The sequence below is a fragment of the Thunnus albacares genome, chromosome 2 (genome assembly GCF_914725855.1).
Source record: "Thunnus albacares chromosome 2, fThuAlb1.1, whole genome shotgun sequence".
In the NCBI taxonomy this organism is placed as follows: domain Eukaryota; kingdom Metazoa; phylum Chordata; class Actinopteri; order Scombriformes; family Scombridae; genus Thunnus; species Thunnus albacares.
This window is the reverse complement of record NC_058107.1, coordinates 15951124-15970438: the sequence shown is the minus strand read 5'-3', so window position 1 is coordinate 15970438 and position 19315 is coordinate 15951124. Positions and strand designations below refer to the sequence as shown.

At 40.2% G+C, this 19315-nt stretch overlaps 2 protein-coding genes across 2 annotated transcripts in view; one reads left to right on the top strand and one right to left on the bottom strand.

The window, feature by feature from the left end:
* bin3 (bridging integrator 3) overlaps positions 1–1680 on the top strand; it is a 33737-nt gene extending 32057 nt beyond the window's left edge. The window contains exon 9 of the mRNA XM_044368623.1: positions 105–1680. Within this exon, the coding sequence (XP_044224558.1) occupies positions 105–251 (147 nt within the window). The 3' untranslated portion in view covers positions 252–1680. The remainder of the gene's footprint in view (positions 1–104) is intronic.
* Positions 1681–1952: 272 nt separating this feature from the next.
* acsl2 (acyl-CoA synthetase long chain family member 2) lies at positions 1953–18579 on the bottom strand. Its single transcript, XM_044368611.1, has 20 exons — positions 18472–18579; positions 11601–11851; positions 11377–11491; positions 10098–10162; positions 9904–10005; positions 8411–8510; positions 7016–7194; positions 6864–6896; positions 6606–6657; positions 6376–6449; positions 5970–6047; positions 5749–5883; positions 5494–5628; positions 4006–4174; positions 3812–3900; positions 3613–3729; positions 3369–3512; positions 3170–3271; positions 3010–3081; positions 1953–2913 (listed from the first exon to the last, which is right to left on the bottom strand). Exons 2-20 carry the CDS (start codon positions 11847–11849, stop codon positions 2773–2775), a joined length of 2151 nt encoding a protein of 716 aa, XP_044224546.1. The 5' UTR covers positions 11850–11851; positions 18472–18579; the 3' UTR covers positions 1953–2772.
* Positions 18580–19315: the final 736 nt, after the last annotated feature.

The following is a 19315-nucleotide window of genomic DNA, read 5'->3' as shown; positions in this document are numbered from 1 at the left end:
ATCTAAGAAAGGTCTGTGGATTCACCTGTCCAGTCTTCATCAGAGGACAGACAAGATTTTTTTTTTCTACCATCACACTTTTTTCTCTCTCTCCTCCTCCCTAGGTGGTGTATTTCACCGAAATGTACAAGATCTTCAGCGAGTTAACAGATCAGATCGACCAGGCAGGGTTGACTGATGAGCAGAGGGAGAGGGAGACCGAGGCCAAGCTCAGCGAGTTGCGTGCTCTGTCCATTGTTGCCGACGACTGAGGGTGGAAAGCCGTAACCGGGAAGGGCTCCTTTCATGCCTCTCTGAATGGATTGCACTCTTTTCAGGCTCCTCCAAACAGTTCAAACGAACAGCAGTGGCCTTTTCCTGATTATCAGTTTGTTTCCTTGCGGCCTCATCATCACTCCCCATTCTTCATGCACTACAATCCCATGTTTTATTCTCTCTTCAAAGACTCTCTGCAGCTGAAATGCCACATTAACTAAGCCATCAGCCAAGTGCAACATTATAAGCCAATGTGTTTTTTTTTTTTTTAGTAAAGGAATCAAATATTTCTCCTCAGAGCTAATTAACAGGGTCACACTTCAAGGTTTCAGAGACGTCTATAAGCATTTGTTTCTAAAGTAGGAAATAAGTAAGACAATGTTTTCGTTAGTCACATCTGCTAGGTTATCAACAGTCTGTGAAACATCATTTTTATTACACAACTTTGAAATTACAAACACTACAGACTGAATGTTACGTAGTGTACTGTAGGTTATCTGCAAGAAAATGTAACGGTTATCAGTCATATAAGCTCTGTGCCATGTTGTATGAGAGCTTTTTTATTAAGGTTTGCAGGCTGATCTTGGTAACATCACCTGTGCATAATGTGCCTACACTGTCCTGACTGTGGATGTAACATGAAAACTAACGTGCAGAGTGACATTGTGCCTGAGCAGCGGTGTTGAAAGGTCTACCACTCCGGCTGCGAAGAGAACAAGCAGTTGTTGAAGTGGCATTGCTGTCGAAAACAAAGGCTCGTGCTCCCTCTAGTGGCAAACTTTGATCATGACACCCAAATTTTCTTTTATTGAAACCATCCATCCTTTGTTCTATTGTTGGTGGTTCCGTTTGTCTTTTAGCCAAGAACTTCACACATTGTTGGCACTGTTAGAAAGTCTTGTCTGCGTACGCTCCACACCAGGGTTAGAAGCCAAATTGTTTGGCTTTCCTTCATTTTGGACCAAATCATACTGTTATTGCACTCCTTTGTTTCCACCTTTTTTATCAGGTACTGCCTCATTACAGTATGATGAACACGCTCTGGTTAATGGGGTAAGATGGTAAATGTATGAGTGCTCTTCTGTAATGTCTGAGGTGTCATACCAAGAAGTTGACTATTTATCTATGGCAAACATGTTTTTATTTTGGAGTTATTGAAGCAAATGCTTAGTCGATTGTCTGTCTTTGTGTTCGAATTACATGTAAGTAACTATTCATGAAGGTGTTTTTCTAAATGATTAATGGGTTTTTTTTTAAGTTGTAGTAGTGGTTGATTTTTAACACAAGTGAGTGAGTAATTTAACATTAGAGTGGATTTTATTTAGGTTTTTTTAATGTATCATCACAACAATCGACAATGTTTTCAGCCGTCATTTCAATGTATAATCAATCATGAAATAAATTATCTGTGAGACTAACAACCAACCACATCTGCATTGTTATTTGATAATTGTAATTACTGTTTCATTTGGGCCTTGATGAGTTTTATTTTGTCTCAATATCGTCTGCAAACAAAGTGAGTGCATGTAAAATGGTAGATATAATTTTTTAAAAATATAGAAAATCTATATTTATTTAGACTGCAATGAATGTTTAAAATTTTATAAATGGGCTTAAAGGTCATACAACTTTACCTACCATGAAAATCCAGAAACAAAACAAAGGGACAATATCTAGAATGAATTCACACAAAATAGTTATCAGCAGCTAATCTTTATTACTGTTAAGTTTTACTTTACTGGAATTAGTCAGTAGTGTCCTTTTAAGAAATCTCACTAGAAGCAATATTTACAGCTCACACAGTTTTTCACATTGTTGCTGGTTGAAATCCTCATTAGTTTTAATGGTTTAACTTCAGTTGAAGGATTATGTTGGTTTAGGAAGCCATTCAGACCCAATTAGAAAAATGCATGATCAACAAGCTTAAAAATAAGGAAGTTTCATGAATACTTACATGTGAAATGAGGACCCATCAACAGTAAAATACAGACCTACAGTTAATGTATGAGCAACAACATCCCAGTACCCAACTTTAACAGTGTCCCTTTAAAAAAAAAAAATCCTTGCATGGGAAAGAAGAAGGGCATCTTAAAATAAATTTCTAACTAAATTTCTGCACCTTGATTCCTAATAAGTTCTGTGATTCCTATCTTAACAGCTACACAATAATTTATATACCAGTAAAAACCTCAGTGAATCACAACTCTGAATTAGTGATGTGGACAGCAATGAGACTGGAACAAACATCAGAATAATGGTCTTGGTCCCATTAGATGAAATCTTTCATGTGAAGAATTAATACGTATGTGCAAGAGGAGGAACGAGTGGACGTGAATTAAAACTTCTGTGAAGCAAAATACCAATATTCCAAAATATATCCAGTTTTATATTTTGCACAAGGCACTGCTGGACATTTAAGGATTTAATTTTCTTCTCCCAGGTCCCTGTCCCTTCTTATTCCCTTATTGGACACCAGAAAATCTTGGGTGGTGTGTGTGAATTAGTGAACAGAGTCCTTTACATAGCTGTCTTGCTGTACATGGTTTCTATCTGTTCCTGAAAGACTCTGCGGATGTCGGCACGTCTACTTTTCAGGGTCGGGGTGAGAAGGCCGTTGGCGACACTGAACGTCTCTGGGTGCAAGTGAAGGTCCTTCACCTAAAAAGGAGGGAAAGGTACAACACAAGAAGTCAGAATTGAACACTTTGTAGCATGCAAATTTATAACAGACAAATGTCAGCAGAGATTCCTCACTTGTTCAAAGGACTTGAGTCCTGCTTCCTTCCCCACAGCTTTCATGTCCTCTAATACTGCATTCTTTACATCCTGTTGGAAGGAAATTAACCTCATCAGTTTTTTGAAGGCATACTGCAACGTGAAAGTAGTAATGCTGCAAAATTAGGATATGACCTACAGGATTCTGGCACAGTTCCTCGTAGGATCCCACAAATCCTCGCTCTTTAGCCCAGTCAACAAACACCTCTGGGTCAGGCACAACTATGCCTATGAGATAAGACTGGTGACATGAAAGACAAGAGTAGTTAAATCGCACCAAAGCAAATGCTGTGAACATAAATCCACTGAGTATGAATCAAATTGTATATGCATGGTACCTGTAAACTATCTCCATGCACAAACACCTGGAGTACAGGAACACAACGCATGTAGACATTTTCTATCTTCTCAGGAGCAATGTACTCTCCCTGGGACAACTTGAAGATGTGCTTCTTCCTGTCAATGATGCGTAATGTTCCATTCTGGTAGAGGAAAAGTTTAAACATACATATTTTCTCACTTACAGGAAACTAGATATTTATATCTATCACCTTTACACTGATAAGCTTTTTTTCATCTTACTGGAAGCCACTGGCCTACGTCCCCACTGTGCAGCCAGCCGTCGCTGTCCAAGGCTTCGGCTGTCCTATCTGGGTCCCTTAGGTAGCCTCTGAACACACTGGGGCCTCGGATGCAGATCTAACACAGAAGGAAGGAGTGAGAAGTGTGAGCAGGCAGCATATTGTTTGTATGTTTACATCTGCTTACGTCTTGAGCTCACCTCTCCCTCTCCGTTCTTAGCATAGTACTTCATGTCAGGGATATCAACCAGCTTCACCATGGCGCAGGGCAAAGGAGCGCCAACATGACCTGACAAACGCACACAAATCTGAGGTCTAGTGTATCCAACTAAAGGCACTGAAACACACACAAATCATTTGGAGAAAAACTGTTTGGGATCAGATGATGTCTTACCTGCACTCCAGTCACCGGGCATAGAAAACGTGCAGCCCGCAGTGCACTCTGTCTGGCCGTAACCCTCAAAGATCAGACAGCCAAGAGTGGCTCTGAGGAAGGACAGCACAGTGGGGGAGATGGGCGCTGAAGCAGTCAGGGCGAACCGCAGATTACCTCCTAAACTGGCCTGAAACACAAGCAATGCACCCAGGTTTGTATGCAATCATACAATCATATTGTGGGTCCAAGCAAAATTCCATTTTAATGGCATTTCCAACCTAGACCATATTTTCCCATCTGTATTGACCACACTGAGCCAAAATCTTTCAGTTGCTTCACCGTTTCTTGCTTCCCCGTGTGCATACTTCTCCAATACACTCCCACACTCCTGGTGCTTTTGGCATTGATTGCTGGAATAGTTGTGCTTCTCTTGTAAAGCTTGGATACAAATTTGTTGACTATTTGCGAGGCTACTTGTCTACATGTACCACTGTGTTAAATACTGTGGAAAACATAAACAGTGACAACTGTAGAGTCCTGGATTAACAGAAAATGTGCCATTAAAGACTGAAAACCAAAAAAAAATTTTTTTTTTTTAAATTTCTGAAATGGACACTGGTCCTGTAGATCTTTACTAGAGAACAAAGTGTGTGGATTAGCAACCTACAAATTTTAATGGTCTGGGTGACAGAGTTACTGTTATGTCACTGTGTTCAGAGATATTAGTTCAGCTAAAGATAAAGAAGAATGTTCAAGTGAAGTTACTGAGATTTCCAGGGTGTCAGTGAACATTTGTGTGAGACATGTACCTGTGAATGGCAGAGTTAGGTGTTGTTTTGCCTGCTAGTTATGGGAGTGTGAGTTGGTCTATGTGGAGGTTTCAGAGAGAGGGTAGCTGACGGATAATAGCACAGAAAACTGTTTAACCATTTTTCTTTGTTTTGGCTTTGTAACTACTAAATTGTTACTGAAGCCAGGTAACATCTTGTAGTCTTATTCTTGAGAGACGCTACAATACAATACTATAATAGTACAATACTAGCAGCTCTGTGAGACTGTATTTCAGCAAAATACTAACATACAACAGTTTTGCAGGTATTACATCATAAACTAAAATTTTGACCTGATGATGGTGCAAGATCAAAAGTTATGGGATCACCAAAATCAGTAGGCTTCATCCTCTGGGAACAATGAGTGTTGGTATTATTTGCCAATTCATCTAGCAGACATATTTCACTGAATAAGTGAACAATTTGAGCTGCAGCAGCAGCAGGAACGCTAAAGGAACAGTCAGGGGATCCAAAAGTCATGAGGATACATCGTCTAGGATTGGTTGATATCTGTACCAAATTTCATCGCTATCATCCATGTTTTCGAGATATTTCAGTCTGGACTTAAAAAATGGATCAACTGACATGGATGCAAATTCAACAGAAGTAATGGCTACAATGAAAAATGTGAAAATGTGATCCAAGATGGAAGTAAAATGGTGTTTCAGCAACTGACCTGAATCCTGTTGAACACCAGCTTGTCCCAAAGACTGTTGTTACGTACAACGCCACTGCTGAGCTCCGCCTGCTTCCTCCTCACAGCGTAATGAAGCAAAGCCCGCCGCAGCGGAGAGGTCACTGAGCCCAGGATCTTTATAGAAATTGGTGGAATTGTACAGAAACATAAATGAGGTGTAAAAACATAACCGACCCAGAGCCTATGAGGTGCTACATATGACACTAATGACAGGATCTGAATGTGTTCACCAACCTTGTCATAGATGCGATTAAGCAAACGAGGGACAACAGGAAAGAAGGTGGGTTTGAGAGTTTTAATGTCATCCATAAGAAGAGAAATGTCTCCTTGGTAGAATCCTACTCGGGCTCCATGGCAGAACATTGAGACCTGAGACAGAAATAGACTTAATTTAGGGCTTACACACAAACACACACTACCAATAAAAAAAAAAGTCTGAGAAGAGGATCAACTACCTGAATCATCCTCTCAAACATATGAGCAAGTGGCAGGTAGGAGATCGACACATCCTCTTGCTGGATCACAAATGAACCCTGAGAGAAACAAGAAATAATAAAATGAGCAAAACACATGGGAGAGATTAAGTTCAGGCAGCAGCATACAGAGAAACCACACAGGCAATCAAACATGCTGTATGGCTTTTTCAACAGCAGTTAGATAGCAGAATCTTTATACAAGGGCAATTAGTTAAAGTACCTCACAGCGACAAGGGCAATCAAACACCCAATTAAATCATACCATTAGACACAGCAGGGAGAGGGACAGTTTGGAGATAGGTGAACAGAGACACAAGCAGATAGGGAGTGACGGTAGCTGTGAGGCTGTTCTCAATTAGACAAGGAGGTGGAAGTGTAGACAGACCTCCAGGATCTTAATGACAGAGGAAGTGTTGGAGGCGATGTTGCCGTGGGTGATCATGGCTCCTTTGGGCTTTCCTGGATAAATAAACAAGACATTATTGCAGTGCCCAGCGCAGCATAGGAAGCTACAGCAGTGCCATAAAGAGAGGTTGTTAGTGGGCACTCAAGGACACTTCTCTAATGATGTGAGTGAAGGATAATTACGCAGAGACTTATGGGATCAGACGGTACCTGTGGTTCCACTGGTGAAGCAAACCACGGCCAGATCCTGAGGCTGGGGCGGCTACAGCAGGCAGCAATAAAATATGAGAATATGACAACGGGCTTCCTCCACTGTTAATTTAAACCCTGTTTACAAGTGCGTGTTAATGATATCTTACGGGACATGAGCAACGATAAAACTGTCATCCCAGTATTTAGAGGGGGATTAGGTATTTACTGAAACCAGTTTGATGCGGTGATGTAGCAGCTGAGAGACAGTAAACTCACCACAGGATCTTTGAGGTTCTGCCTTCCCAGCTCCTAAGATGTGGACAAAGAGGAGTTATTCATAACAGTTTAAATATCACCATCGATGACTCGATTAGAGGGGACGAATTTAAATGAGTCTGCATTATTATAGTGATTTCCACCCTGCTCACCATGAGCTGTGCCAGTTTCAAAACCTCCACCTGGCAATTCTTCGCCCTCTCCACGAAGGCCTCACTGAAATCGTTAAAGAGAACCAGGCAGGAGAGCTTTGGAGTCACGCCTTTCTCCTTGTTCTCCAACAGAGACGCCGCCTTCTCCTCCCGGTCACAGATCACCAGAGAGATCTCCGCTAAAATCCACCAGGACACAAACAGTACATTAACAGTGGTAAGTGAGAAATCAGTGGGTTTCTACTCCACCTTGTGCCAGTTGTAAAACCAGTGAGGCTCGAAGGGCCAACAAATCCGTTTTATTTCAGCCCTCCTTCAAACTAACGACATGAGGGCAGACATTTTTCACGGACATTTAAAAATAAATCAAATTTTAAGACAAAACCAAACGTTTCTCACACTCTTCTAGTGCAGTGATCCAACAATTTGAAGTCACATGACTGTACTTTGGGTCCAAACATCCAAACAGTGGTAGAAAGTAAATAAATACTTATAATTGTGAGGTATTTATACTGTATTTGCCAGTTTTCTTACTAAATACTTCTACACCACTACATTTTTGTGGGAAATGTCTTTTTTAAATCCACTATACTTATTTGACAGCTACAGTTACTTTTCAGATAAAGATTTTACATAAAAACATATAAACTTACAAAGTAACATGCAGTTAAAGATTAAACCAGTGGTTCACAACATTTTAGCTTGTGATTCCTAACAAGAAAACACTGTTTACTTAAGGCTGACTCTTGTCATGTTTCAGATGTTTAAGGAGTTGTATCAAAGACAGATTTCCCCTTTTAACTTCTCAGATGGTTTCATTTAAATAACTGCTCGAGGGCCATAAGAGGTAAAATTATCCAATACTTCAAGTACAAATTTGTGTTGCGCAACTTTTTCCCCTCTTCTTCTCTACCCTATTAACTCACCCCACCCCCATTTTTCTACAGAAGTACTTTTAGCTGATAATACTACTGTAGGATAGTTATAGTAGGATTTTGAAAGCAGGACTTTTACTTGTAACGGCATATCTTTACATTCTTGTATTGTTAGCAAAGTAAATGATGTGAGTACTTATTCTAACATCCAACTGCATCCATCATACTGTGTACCAAATTATCTGCTATATTCTCTTATAAAGTTATAAAGTTTCTTAATTGGAGTTGGAATAAGCACAGAGTTTGATGTATCTCCGACTCTCAAACAGTATTCTGGGAGAAGGCTCACTGTGTTAAGCTCACCACACTGGTCTTGAAGACTTCAGTACAGACTGATTCAAAATGGGAGGTTGGCAAACAGGCCAATAATGACTAAGTTTATATTGTGTGGTGACCTTTTCCTTTAAATAAGTGAAGTTAAAAGTGTTGTGTTGTTATTTCTACATGCAAGTTCTCTCACCCAAGTTGAGTATGTGGACCATCGCCTCCAGCCCCAGTGTGTCATACAGAGGCACCACTGCCATGGAGTAAGTGTAGCAGGCCAGCTCTGAGATAATCCACTGTCACCAGCAGAGGGAGACAGAGCAGCACCGTTACACTCATTTCCAATCTTTGCTCATTTATTTGTTAAGATATTAAAATATTAGAGAGCTACGGACAGGTGACAAATTAAGAGAAAAACTGATACAGGCCTGAATGTTTGACCCTTAAAGTGAGGGGATCTGGTGGCTCTGTTATGCTTTGGGGGGCATTTTACTGGCATGGTTTGGGTCCACTTGTGTCCTTAGAGGGAAGGGTCACTGCAAATCAGTACAAAGTTGTTCTGAATGATCATCTTTATCCTATGATGAAACATTTCTATCCTGATGGGAGTGGTCTCTTCCAGGATGCCCCTTCACAGGGCACGAGGGCTTGACGAGTATGAAAATTATGTGAATCATATGCTATGGCCTTCACAGTCAGCAGATCTCAACGCAATTGAACAGCTATGGAAGATTTTGGACTGACGTGTTAGACAGCGCTCTCCGCTACCATCATCAAAACACGAAATGAGGGAATATCTTTTTGCAGAATGCTGTTCCTCAGCCTTGGCATTGATTTTACAAGTCTCTGAACTCTTCTGGAGGGATGAACACCATTCTTGGTTGAGATGTGGTGACTGCGAGGGCCTTAGCATACGATTCACATCATTTTCATACTCATCAAACCATTCAGTGATCCCTCATGCCCTGTGAATTGGGGCATTGTCATCCTGGAAGAGACCACTCCCATCAGGATAGAAATGTTTCATCATAGGATAAAACTGATGACTCAGAACAACTTTGTACTGATTTGCAGTGACCCTTCCCTCTAAGGACACAAGTGGACCCAAACCATGCCAGCAAAATGCCCCCCAAAGCATAACAGAGCCACCAGATCCCCTCACTGTACGGGTCAAGCATTCAGGCCTGTGCTGGTTTTTCCATTAATTTATCATCCATCTGTATATGTATTATCATCAACAACAATGCATTTCAGGTTTACAAAACCGCATTCAAAATTTAAAGAAGCACCACTAAATTAGTGGATTATGTTGAAGCCAAGCTACAGGCTCTGATAGAGTCTACACAGGAAAATGGTTTTGCCTGACAGATATATTAAAAAATGAGTTTGGGAGCAGACATGCTCCAATATTAGCTGCCCTGGAGACCCACATTCACCAACAGCACTTTGCCCTCAATAAGTATGAAGGCAAGCACAATTTGAGGACAGACAGACAAAAATATATTTTATATTTTCATTTTCAAACTTCGTAGAAAGAAATATGATCCTGAGGAGTCATAAACCTATGCAGGGATGTGTGGGTATAAGAGTATATTACCAGTAAGTTCTACCTACTAGTGTCTTGAAAAATATCTTCAAAAGATTTAGGGTGGAAATAAATCACACTACAAGTCAGGGATGAGTGCATACCTCTGGTCTGTTTTGTGCAAATATCCCAACAAACTGCTCCGGTGTCGGTTGGCAGCCTTTGGCCAGCAGCCCACAGCCCAGCACCTGCGCCTGTTCAGCCACCTGAAGGATCGGTGAACAAATAGCAGTGAAGAACAGATTATACCGAAGTGCTATTGAGGACTAGAGGATCAAAACACAACAATGTGTCAGACCTCAGTGTAGGAGATCCACTCGTAGGGCTGCCCCGGCTTCCTGAATCCAAGACAAGGGCCATTTCCTGAAGGGCGCAAAACAGTTGTGTCACATCAGTTCAAACATCCATTTATTGTACGACACCTCTGATATTTATATTTTTGCTTGAACTAGGGACTTAATATCTTCAATATCAAAGCTCTGCTCATGACCCAATTCAAGCAAGAGTTGTCATCTGTCATATTTAAAGTTACAATACATAACATTCATCCACTGGATGTCACACTATAGCACCAACATCTCAGACCAAAACAAGTGTGTGAGTCAATCAAGTTGGGAAAAAAAACCCAACTCAGATCAAACTGTCAAACCAGGCAGTGCTGATCAAATATGGATCAAGATTCTTTTCCTACGTTGCCTATTTCTCACCTCAAATGTTTTCAGAAAAATATTTAAGTGTACTGTTAAGCTGTAGTTTGAGAAAGTTTATGACACAATTGCCATCTTGGAAATGGGCATGGAGGGCACTGACATGCACGCATGGCCGGTGCGGACACCAGAACAAAGAACACAGAAGCTCAGATAACAACACACACAGAGGGAGTGTGACTTCATCCACTGCTCAGGTATCCATTACTCCACTACATCTTTAGATAGCAAATATGCTGTATGCTGACATCCAATGAAGCTGAATGTCATTTATTGGACCTTTAAAATCATCTAACTGATAAAACAAGAAACAAGAACAATACTTTGTTATTTACAATGTTCAAGTGAAATTATGATGAATAATGTTGTAAAGAATAATGACAAGAAGCAAATGTTAATTGCTTATGGTTATTAATTACGGTTATAAAACATATTTTATGTAGATTTCAATGTCGTTAACATAAATTTATTTAAAATATGAGTTTGGGTATGATGATGCATATATAAATGACTGCCTGTTTTGTCCAGAAAAAAGCAGCTTTTCTTTTTGTACCTTGACTATTGTGTGTTTCTGTGTTCTTCCCCAGTTAAGTTTGAGAGCCTTTCATAAGATTTAAGGGCATTAAGGTTTGTTTCTAACCACAGAAAATCATGTAATCTTTTATCATCTTTCATTCATTCATCTTTTATCTGTTTTATTAAGACATGAAAGCAAACATAGGCAGACTTATGAAGTTTTTACAGAGCAGCAGGAAACTGGATTTATTTATTCAATTAAAAACTTTTGTTCCTGTTCTTTGATATGACTATATAGTAAAATCTGGGATAAAGACAAATTAAATGTGTTGTGCCTATGTCCTGTGTCATCACCTGCGATCTTCAGGCCTCTCTGGAACATGTCATAGGCTGTCTTGGTGTCATCATAGTAAAACTCCAGCAGTGAGTCATCGTTAAGGAGAGCAGATCGCCTGCAGCTGGGATCTCCCTACAAAAGAAGCATTACATTAATACATCTTAAAAAAGCACCCCTATGTTTATAACAAATCTCATGTGCACGAGTCAAAACATCATGATGCCAACAGCAATTCACTCACGTTCACAGCTACGGACTGGGCTTGTAGATCACAGGGAGGACGCATGGGTCGAGGACGGGTCACCAGCCAATATGCAGTGAGGGAGGCGAGGGCTCCTAAACCCAGCAGAGAAGAGGGAGACAGAGACAAGGAGGACAGGGAGAAGGAGGACAGAGGCAGAGACGGCAGAAGACTCCAGAGGTCGTCTGATTCGGACACTTTGAGTCCCGTGCTGGAACGAAGTGATCGTATCCACTCCTGGAAATGCATATCTGAGAGAGGACAACAGAGAGGAGAGAAAGAAGAAGAAAAAAAAAGCAGTGAAATTGAAGGAAATTATATGATGAATTCACGTCTCACAAGTTTCATTGTGCTGCACTAAAAGAAATTCAACATCTCCTGCAAGAAGCATCAAACCGTAAACATGCAGAATACTGAGGCTGAAAGATTCAGTGTCCTTTCAAATAAGTTTTAAAAATGCAGTTTTCTTTCAAAAGAATTTTTAATACCTTTTTAAATGGGTATTTAGTTTGTTTTTACTTATTTTACTTTACATTTACCTGTTGTTTATCTGATGTAATAATTGTTTCATTAATAATTAATTTGTCTTTTTTCATTAAATTGGTTAATTGTTTGATCTGTCATTTGTCCATAAATAGTGAAAAATGCCCAAGTTGACATCTTCAAATGGCTTGTTTTTCTCCAACCAACAGTCCAAAACCCAGAAACTTTCAATTTACGAGAACATAAAAACAGAAACGCAGCAAATCCTCACGTTTGAAGATGAAGCCAGTGAATGCTTAAAGATCCCCTCCAGACATGTTTTAAGATGTATATAAAATATTCAACTTTGAATAATGATATGATTTTGCCACAAAAAAGTTCAATTATCTCATTAAAATCCTTAAAAATACGTCTTCTCCTTCTACCTCGTTAAAAAATTCAGAATCTATGAATATGAGCTAGGAGTATGCATGCACATCCAAGCTGAAGAGGGCAGGTGCTGGGCTGAAAGTGAGCAAATATCGATATAAACTTATACACAGCTCACACACTGCAGAGCTCCAATGTCCACTTATAATTTAAAATAAATTATAAGTTATAAATATATATGTGTGTGTGTGTGTGTGTGTGTGTGTGTATAAAGTTATGAGTATGCAAATATTTTTCATCTCAAAAGTTTAACTGCTAGACACAAGATGTCTCCTACTTCACTGTTAAGTCCATTCTCTGGAGGCTTCATGTTTCCACATCACACTTGTGTAAGTCGCACACTGGACCACGACTGGCTCCAAACTAGTTGTGATGTCAGAAATCATGCTCGTAGGTACCCGCCTTAAACTCTAAATTTTCGGCGAGCACAGAGAAACTTTCCACTTTGAGCAGATGAATGTGAAAACAGCCTTCATCATTCTGCACAGTGAAGCTCAAATATTCAGCTGAAAGAACAAGAAGAAAACTGATTTTTGAGTGGAGGAGGGAATGCTATCAATCATTTCAGCACTAAGACCAAGAAGCAGTGCTGGTTCAATACATTTTAAAAGGGAGATTTGTAGAGATGCACCGATATTGATACTGATATTGGATATTGATCTGATGCTGACTCAAATAGTTGGATCAGGTATCAGTGATAATGGGACAATCTTGTATCGGATACCGTTATTTTAATAAATAATAATTCAGTAAATTTATATCTGTATGTATTTATTTGTTGCAGTTTGTTTTACAAAGTTAGGAAAGCAATGTTTAAGTCAAGCCTGATTTTGCCTCACACATAACAGAATGAGATGATGACTCAGCCGATACCCAAAGCCCAGGTATCGGTATTGGGACTGAAAAAGTCGGATTGGTGCATCCCTAGAGATTTCACTACAAGTTATTTAAAAGGTGAATGCATTTTTTAGGACTTCTGTTCAATAAAATGAACTTAAGTAAAATAAAATAAATAAATAAAATGAATCATATTCCCACTGGTTCTGTACTAGAAAATCAAAACTAAGTTTCCGATGATTTTTGCAAGTTATTACATTTGTATTTCTAATTTCCAGCGATTGGACTCTCCTATAGTAAACCACTCTTTACATTACACTACAAATGATCTTAAAATAAGAATAAATATAATTAAAAACATCATTCCACTGGTGAAACTGTCGAATACCAGACTGAAGGAGTCTGGTTAAAAGGCTGAGCCACACTGGGCCACAGGCTTGGCACCGCACACAGAGAGAAGAAGAGAAGAAAAGGCCTGAGCTGCATACAGGAGGGGTGGGGGGGTAGGGGGAGACACCAGGAAGTAATATTGATTGGCTTAACAGAAACAGCCACCGGGGTTACTCTCAGTCATGTTGTGCCACTCTTTTATCCAACAAGGACAGAGTCTCAGGGTGCGTACAGTAGCGGGGGGCTGGTTGGTGAGATAGGATGAGGGGGAGGAACGGCCTGACAGCTCCGAGCCTATAAGTCCTCCCCCATCATTCCCTGCCAGAGACTTTATTGTTCATATCAAAACTGAATGAAAGAGGGAGAACCAGAGACCTCAAAAACAACCTTTGACAATCTTCACACACACACACGCTGCAAAACTACAATTCTCCCTAAAACTGCTCATTTCAGCCCCTCCAACAAACCACTTCATCTTCCACCAGGCAAGGTATTCACCTCACTGAATAAATCTCTCCTTTCCCACATCCACTCCCCTCCCCGCACACCCCTCAACCTCTCACCCACTTTCTCCCCCTGTACCCAATCAGAGAAGGAGGGGGGAAAAGAGTGATATCATCCCCCCTCCCCTCTTTTTAACCAGACTGATCCTGCATGGGCAAAGCAATGCCACACTCGTCCTCGGTGGATTTATAATCTACTCCAAGCATCAATTTATGTGAACTAAAGCTGCTCAGTTGTCACTTAACACCTGCTGAAGTAACAGAGCAGATGGCGAACCCCTTGAGCCCTTTCACTTGGTAAATAAATAGGAAAACAACAGGGTTTATGAAATCTCACACACCAAAAAAAAAAAAAAAAAAAAAAAAAAAAAAAATGACAGTTCACTGCGAAGAGAACTTCCTGTAGCCCCTTTCTGTCTCTCCACCGCTCCCTCCTCTCTCACTCCCATTCATAATGGCTATTGTCAAGGCTCAGACAGGGACCATTGTGCTCCCAGCTTTTACTCCCTGGAAGACATGAGACAAAAGAAATAGCAGACACATGTGAAAATATACTGAAGGAAACAGTTGCCAAACAAAAATGCAGCTTCACAGCCTGTGCCAGTCCCTGCTGGGACAGAAAAACCCGACTGTTTTGATGCTTCGCACCTGAATATACATTCTGAGGACTGATTGCATGGCAGGGCACAAAGACGTGTTTGTAAGTGGTCACACATCATCAGGTGGCGTGACATTTGGACAATAATGGTGGGTTAAATGTACATGTGCTGCAAATTATGTTTCATCAACAACAAAATGAGGTAAATATGTAAATACATGGACATCCTTCTATGGAGCGTGTGTACAAAAAAAATGCTATAAAACAGCAGAATGCAGTTTCACAAGAGGGATGGCAGGCATGTAACGGATAGCCTGAAGCAGTCTGCATGTCTGTGCACATTGACTCCTGCTGACAAGTAGAGACAGAGCTGAGAGCACAGAAGACATTTAGAGCTACAGTATACTGTGCGACAAAAACAAGACAGCAGCAGCACAGTGTGAGAAACGTGCAAAAACAGAAACCCGAAACTGGCTTTGAGAAAGATCATGTAATCAATGAGAGCGATAACTTTTATTAATCGTTTGCCACATTTTGGTGCACTAACATGCAATGAGTCTCGAAGACAGTGAATAAACACACATGAAACCTTAATTCAAGTGTTTAAAATTGAACTTTAAAAGTATCAATAGTAAGATAACATTAGGAGAACTACAGAGGCTTGCATATAGAGTTTTATTGTCAATTGAGATGCAGGGAAATATTTTGCCAGAGTTTAGGTTAATAGGTGCAAAAGTAGCTCCATAATAGGCTTTAGGTATGTTTTTGGTGCAGTAAGACAGAGTGTCTTTTGGCAACATCACCAACACAGTGAGGAAAAGCCTCTTCTTTTAAACAAATAAGGAGCCAGTGCAGAGAGTGTAAACGTAGAGAGATGTGAACCTTTCTTGCTCCATTAAAAATTCTGAAAGCACCACTCTGTTGAAGTTGTTAATTATTTTAAAGTAGTTTTGGTCAAACCAGAGAGCATGAAAAAAAAAACTGAAATGAAAGGCCACTTTTAATAAATGCATGCAGAGAATATGTCGGTCACAGGAAGATGGAAAAAGGACTGACCTTTATGGTGTTTTTGCTATCTCCCTGTTAAATGGTATTTAAAATATGCGTTGGGTATTCTACTAGAGCACGATTTGAGTCTTTTTTTTGCATTTTCAGTGATGATCAAAAGCAAAATATGCCTCTGAACAACATGAAGAGTGAGGAGAGGCTCTGTACAGTAGTTTACAGAGCTTCTGTGGTGATGAGAGCAATGCTGGGGAATGCTTCCCCCTGACCCAGAAAACTACAGGAGGTGACACGAAAAGGGAGGGGGAGAGGTTTTAGAGAGAGAGGCGACAACATTTTGTACTAGCAGACCAGCAGTAGCAGCAGCAATGAACTCTGCACACTTTCCATGTGCCCAGAGACGTGAATGGTCTGATCGAGGGGAGACGAGGAGAGAGTTACAAGGGTGACACGTGAGGCCGGCCGGGCAGCGGGGGGAATGAGCAAAAGAGAAAGAATGAAACGCACGGATGTTTTCCGGCTGTGATTCCCAAATGAAGCGTGAAGAACACAGACACACACTTGGTCACAATGAAGTTTTTCTTGTTCAAGCGTAAAAGAGAATGACCACGTATCCGGCACATTAAAAAAAAAACACCTTCATTTTCCACAGGATGCTCACAAGTCTCCCACTGTCTCACATTCACTTGAAACCACAGACAAAGCAACATTTGTGCAGTTTTTCTCCAGACTAAGGTTTTCAGTTTCATGTATTAAAGCATCCGGTTCAAACATCAATGAGAAATGGTAATCCTCCCCATTTAGCCTTTCTGGCAACACATCTCTTTGGAAACTTTTGAATCGGAGAGTGTTTTTGTGCATCAGGGCAGATCAGCTGGCCTTCAGCTGCCATACTGTACGCTTTAACTATCAAACACTCACAGCGGATAGCAGAGAGCTGGCTTCGGGCCATGTGAACAACTTCAGACATGTTGCATTGCATTGCCCAGAATATCTAGACATGCAGGTTACAATACAACTCCCATACAAAATAAAACAACAGACAAAGCAGACACAGGATGAGGATATGGACCGGAGGAGTGTGATCTGACGCAAGAATGTCAGAAAACTTACAGTTCATGACTGAAACACTTTCCAACCATAGTAATTATCCCCAGTCTGGAACAGGGACAAAAATACCAGTGCTGTGGTACAACTTGACAGCTAAACATAAGTATACCCCTTTTCTTGTAAAGAATTTGGAAGTAGACTGCAAAGAATACCAGACTGAAACTATAAGTCACTACATGATGAAGTTATAATGTATCACAGTTGTAGAAAAGCCTGAAAAAGCGCAAAAAGTCTGATATGTATTATTAATAAGAAACACTTCATGTTTTGAAAGCAGCAGTACTAGGAGGTGTTTCATAGAACCAGATTACCAGTGAAACCAGGCTTATTCAAGAAATTCTGTCTCATAAAAGGAGGTTTAAATAAGTCTGACATAAGTTGCTATGGAAACACATCCCTGCAGACTAGACTAACTAATCGTGGTTAAGCTAGTTTTCATAAAACCCTCGCTCATGTCTTTTTTCGGTTTTGTGAATCTGCTGCACAGTATTCAACTGAACACATATGTGCTTTAAAATGCACTGCAGTTCAAATGAAGCAAATAAATGACTGCATCATATTTAACATTTTCACCATTTGCTCTGTCTTTAAACATCACCGGAATAAAAGTAAAGAAACAGACACACAGAAATCAGTATATTAAAATACCAAAAGGGCAAACAGTGAATAAATCTAAGGGTGTTTGAACAGTAGCTCCACCATATGCAAGTCACTTGTATAAACCCAGCAGCACCGTCCAAGTTTCAAGGAAAATCATTTCATTTTCTTACTATAAAATAAATTACCTCACTGGTGTCCTATTGAGTCAATTAAAGTGATTTAAATACCATGTTCCATCTCACACATCCTGTCCAATCATCATTTTGACATATATGATACAAAGACATTTCACATTTCTCACCCACAACAACATGATCACAAACTGTTCCAGTGAACTGAACTAACACAGGTGTTCAAAGTCATCTCTCCTTTACTTCTACAGTTTTCATTTCATTTTTGCAGTTATGTTTTATTCTCAGTGTTATGTAAAATGATGCTTTGTGGCCATGAACATGGCCCTTGTCTGTGTTCTTCACTGTGAATTCATCTAGGATGAGGTCTGCGTTTCAAAGTCGGATCTGACTTGAATTAGTCTAACTTTATAGATAACAGATGAATTAATCCTGCTTCACTTCGTCTCACTCAAGACAAGCGGTTGTTTTTTCTGGAACTCCCCGCAGATGCCGCAGTGAAGTCTGGATCTCTTCACTATATCATTTGAAATCTTCGGTTCAGTTCCAGGATGAAACTTTTTAAACTTCATGCAACAGTTTCTTAGGAAGTTGATTCATCTGCTCATGACTCCGATGACTAATTTATACAAACAAAGTCAGAGCTCAGCAGCCTGGAGACTGTGCGGACTGCAGGCAAACTCTTCTTACTTTTACAAAGAAGTCTTAGCTTCGTGGTTTCGCTGTGTTTCTGCAAAACGATTACAAACAAACAAACAAACAAACAAGGTCCACACAGAACTTACCTAAGTAAACCGCAGGCCTCCACTCTTTCTCTCAGATTGCGCTCCCAAATTACCTCAGAGTATCCATCGAGCTCTGCCCGCGCGTCAAGTTACAGATGATAGAAAAGTGTTTCCGGTGTTTCACCGTATTTAGTGACCCTCCAGAGTCTGAGACCTGCAGTGCTGGAAGAAGTATTCAGATCCTTTACTTAAGTAAAAGTATCAATACCACAATGTAAAAATGCTTCATTACCAGTAAAACATCCTGCATTTAAAATCCCAAAAAGTACTACTTTTCCAGAAAATGCAAAATTAGTACTTTAGTACTTTAAGTAAATTTAGCCACTAATGCTTCTGAACTTTTACTTAAGTTGGATTTTAAATGCAGGATTTTTACTTGTGATTAAGTATTTTTACACTGTGGTACTGATACTGTTTAAAGCAGTGGTTCTCAAACTTTTTCACGTCAAGGACCTAAATTGACACAAATTAGACCCGGACCCCCATCTGATAAGATTTTTGCTTTTAGATGTTTTTTCTTACAGACAGTGTATGAGACCCATGACCAAAATAATTATACATTCTATCATTGTGTTACTTATGGATGGCATTATAGTGAAAATAAATTATTCCCCTTTTGCTGGGAACCCCCTGGAACCTTCTCAAGGACCCCTTGGGGTCCCTGGACCCCACTTTGACAACTACTGACTTAGAGGACCAGTGTGTAGGATTTAGTGGCATCTAGCGGTGAGGTTGAAGACTCCAACCATCTGAATACCCCCCGACCCCCACCCCTTTCAAGAAGAAGGATCTGTCTTCGTCTTCAGTCGCGCAGACTACACAACACACCCCCTTTACTACATAA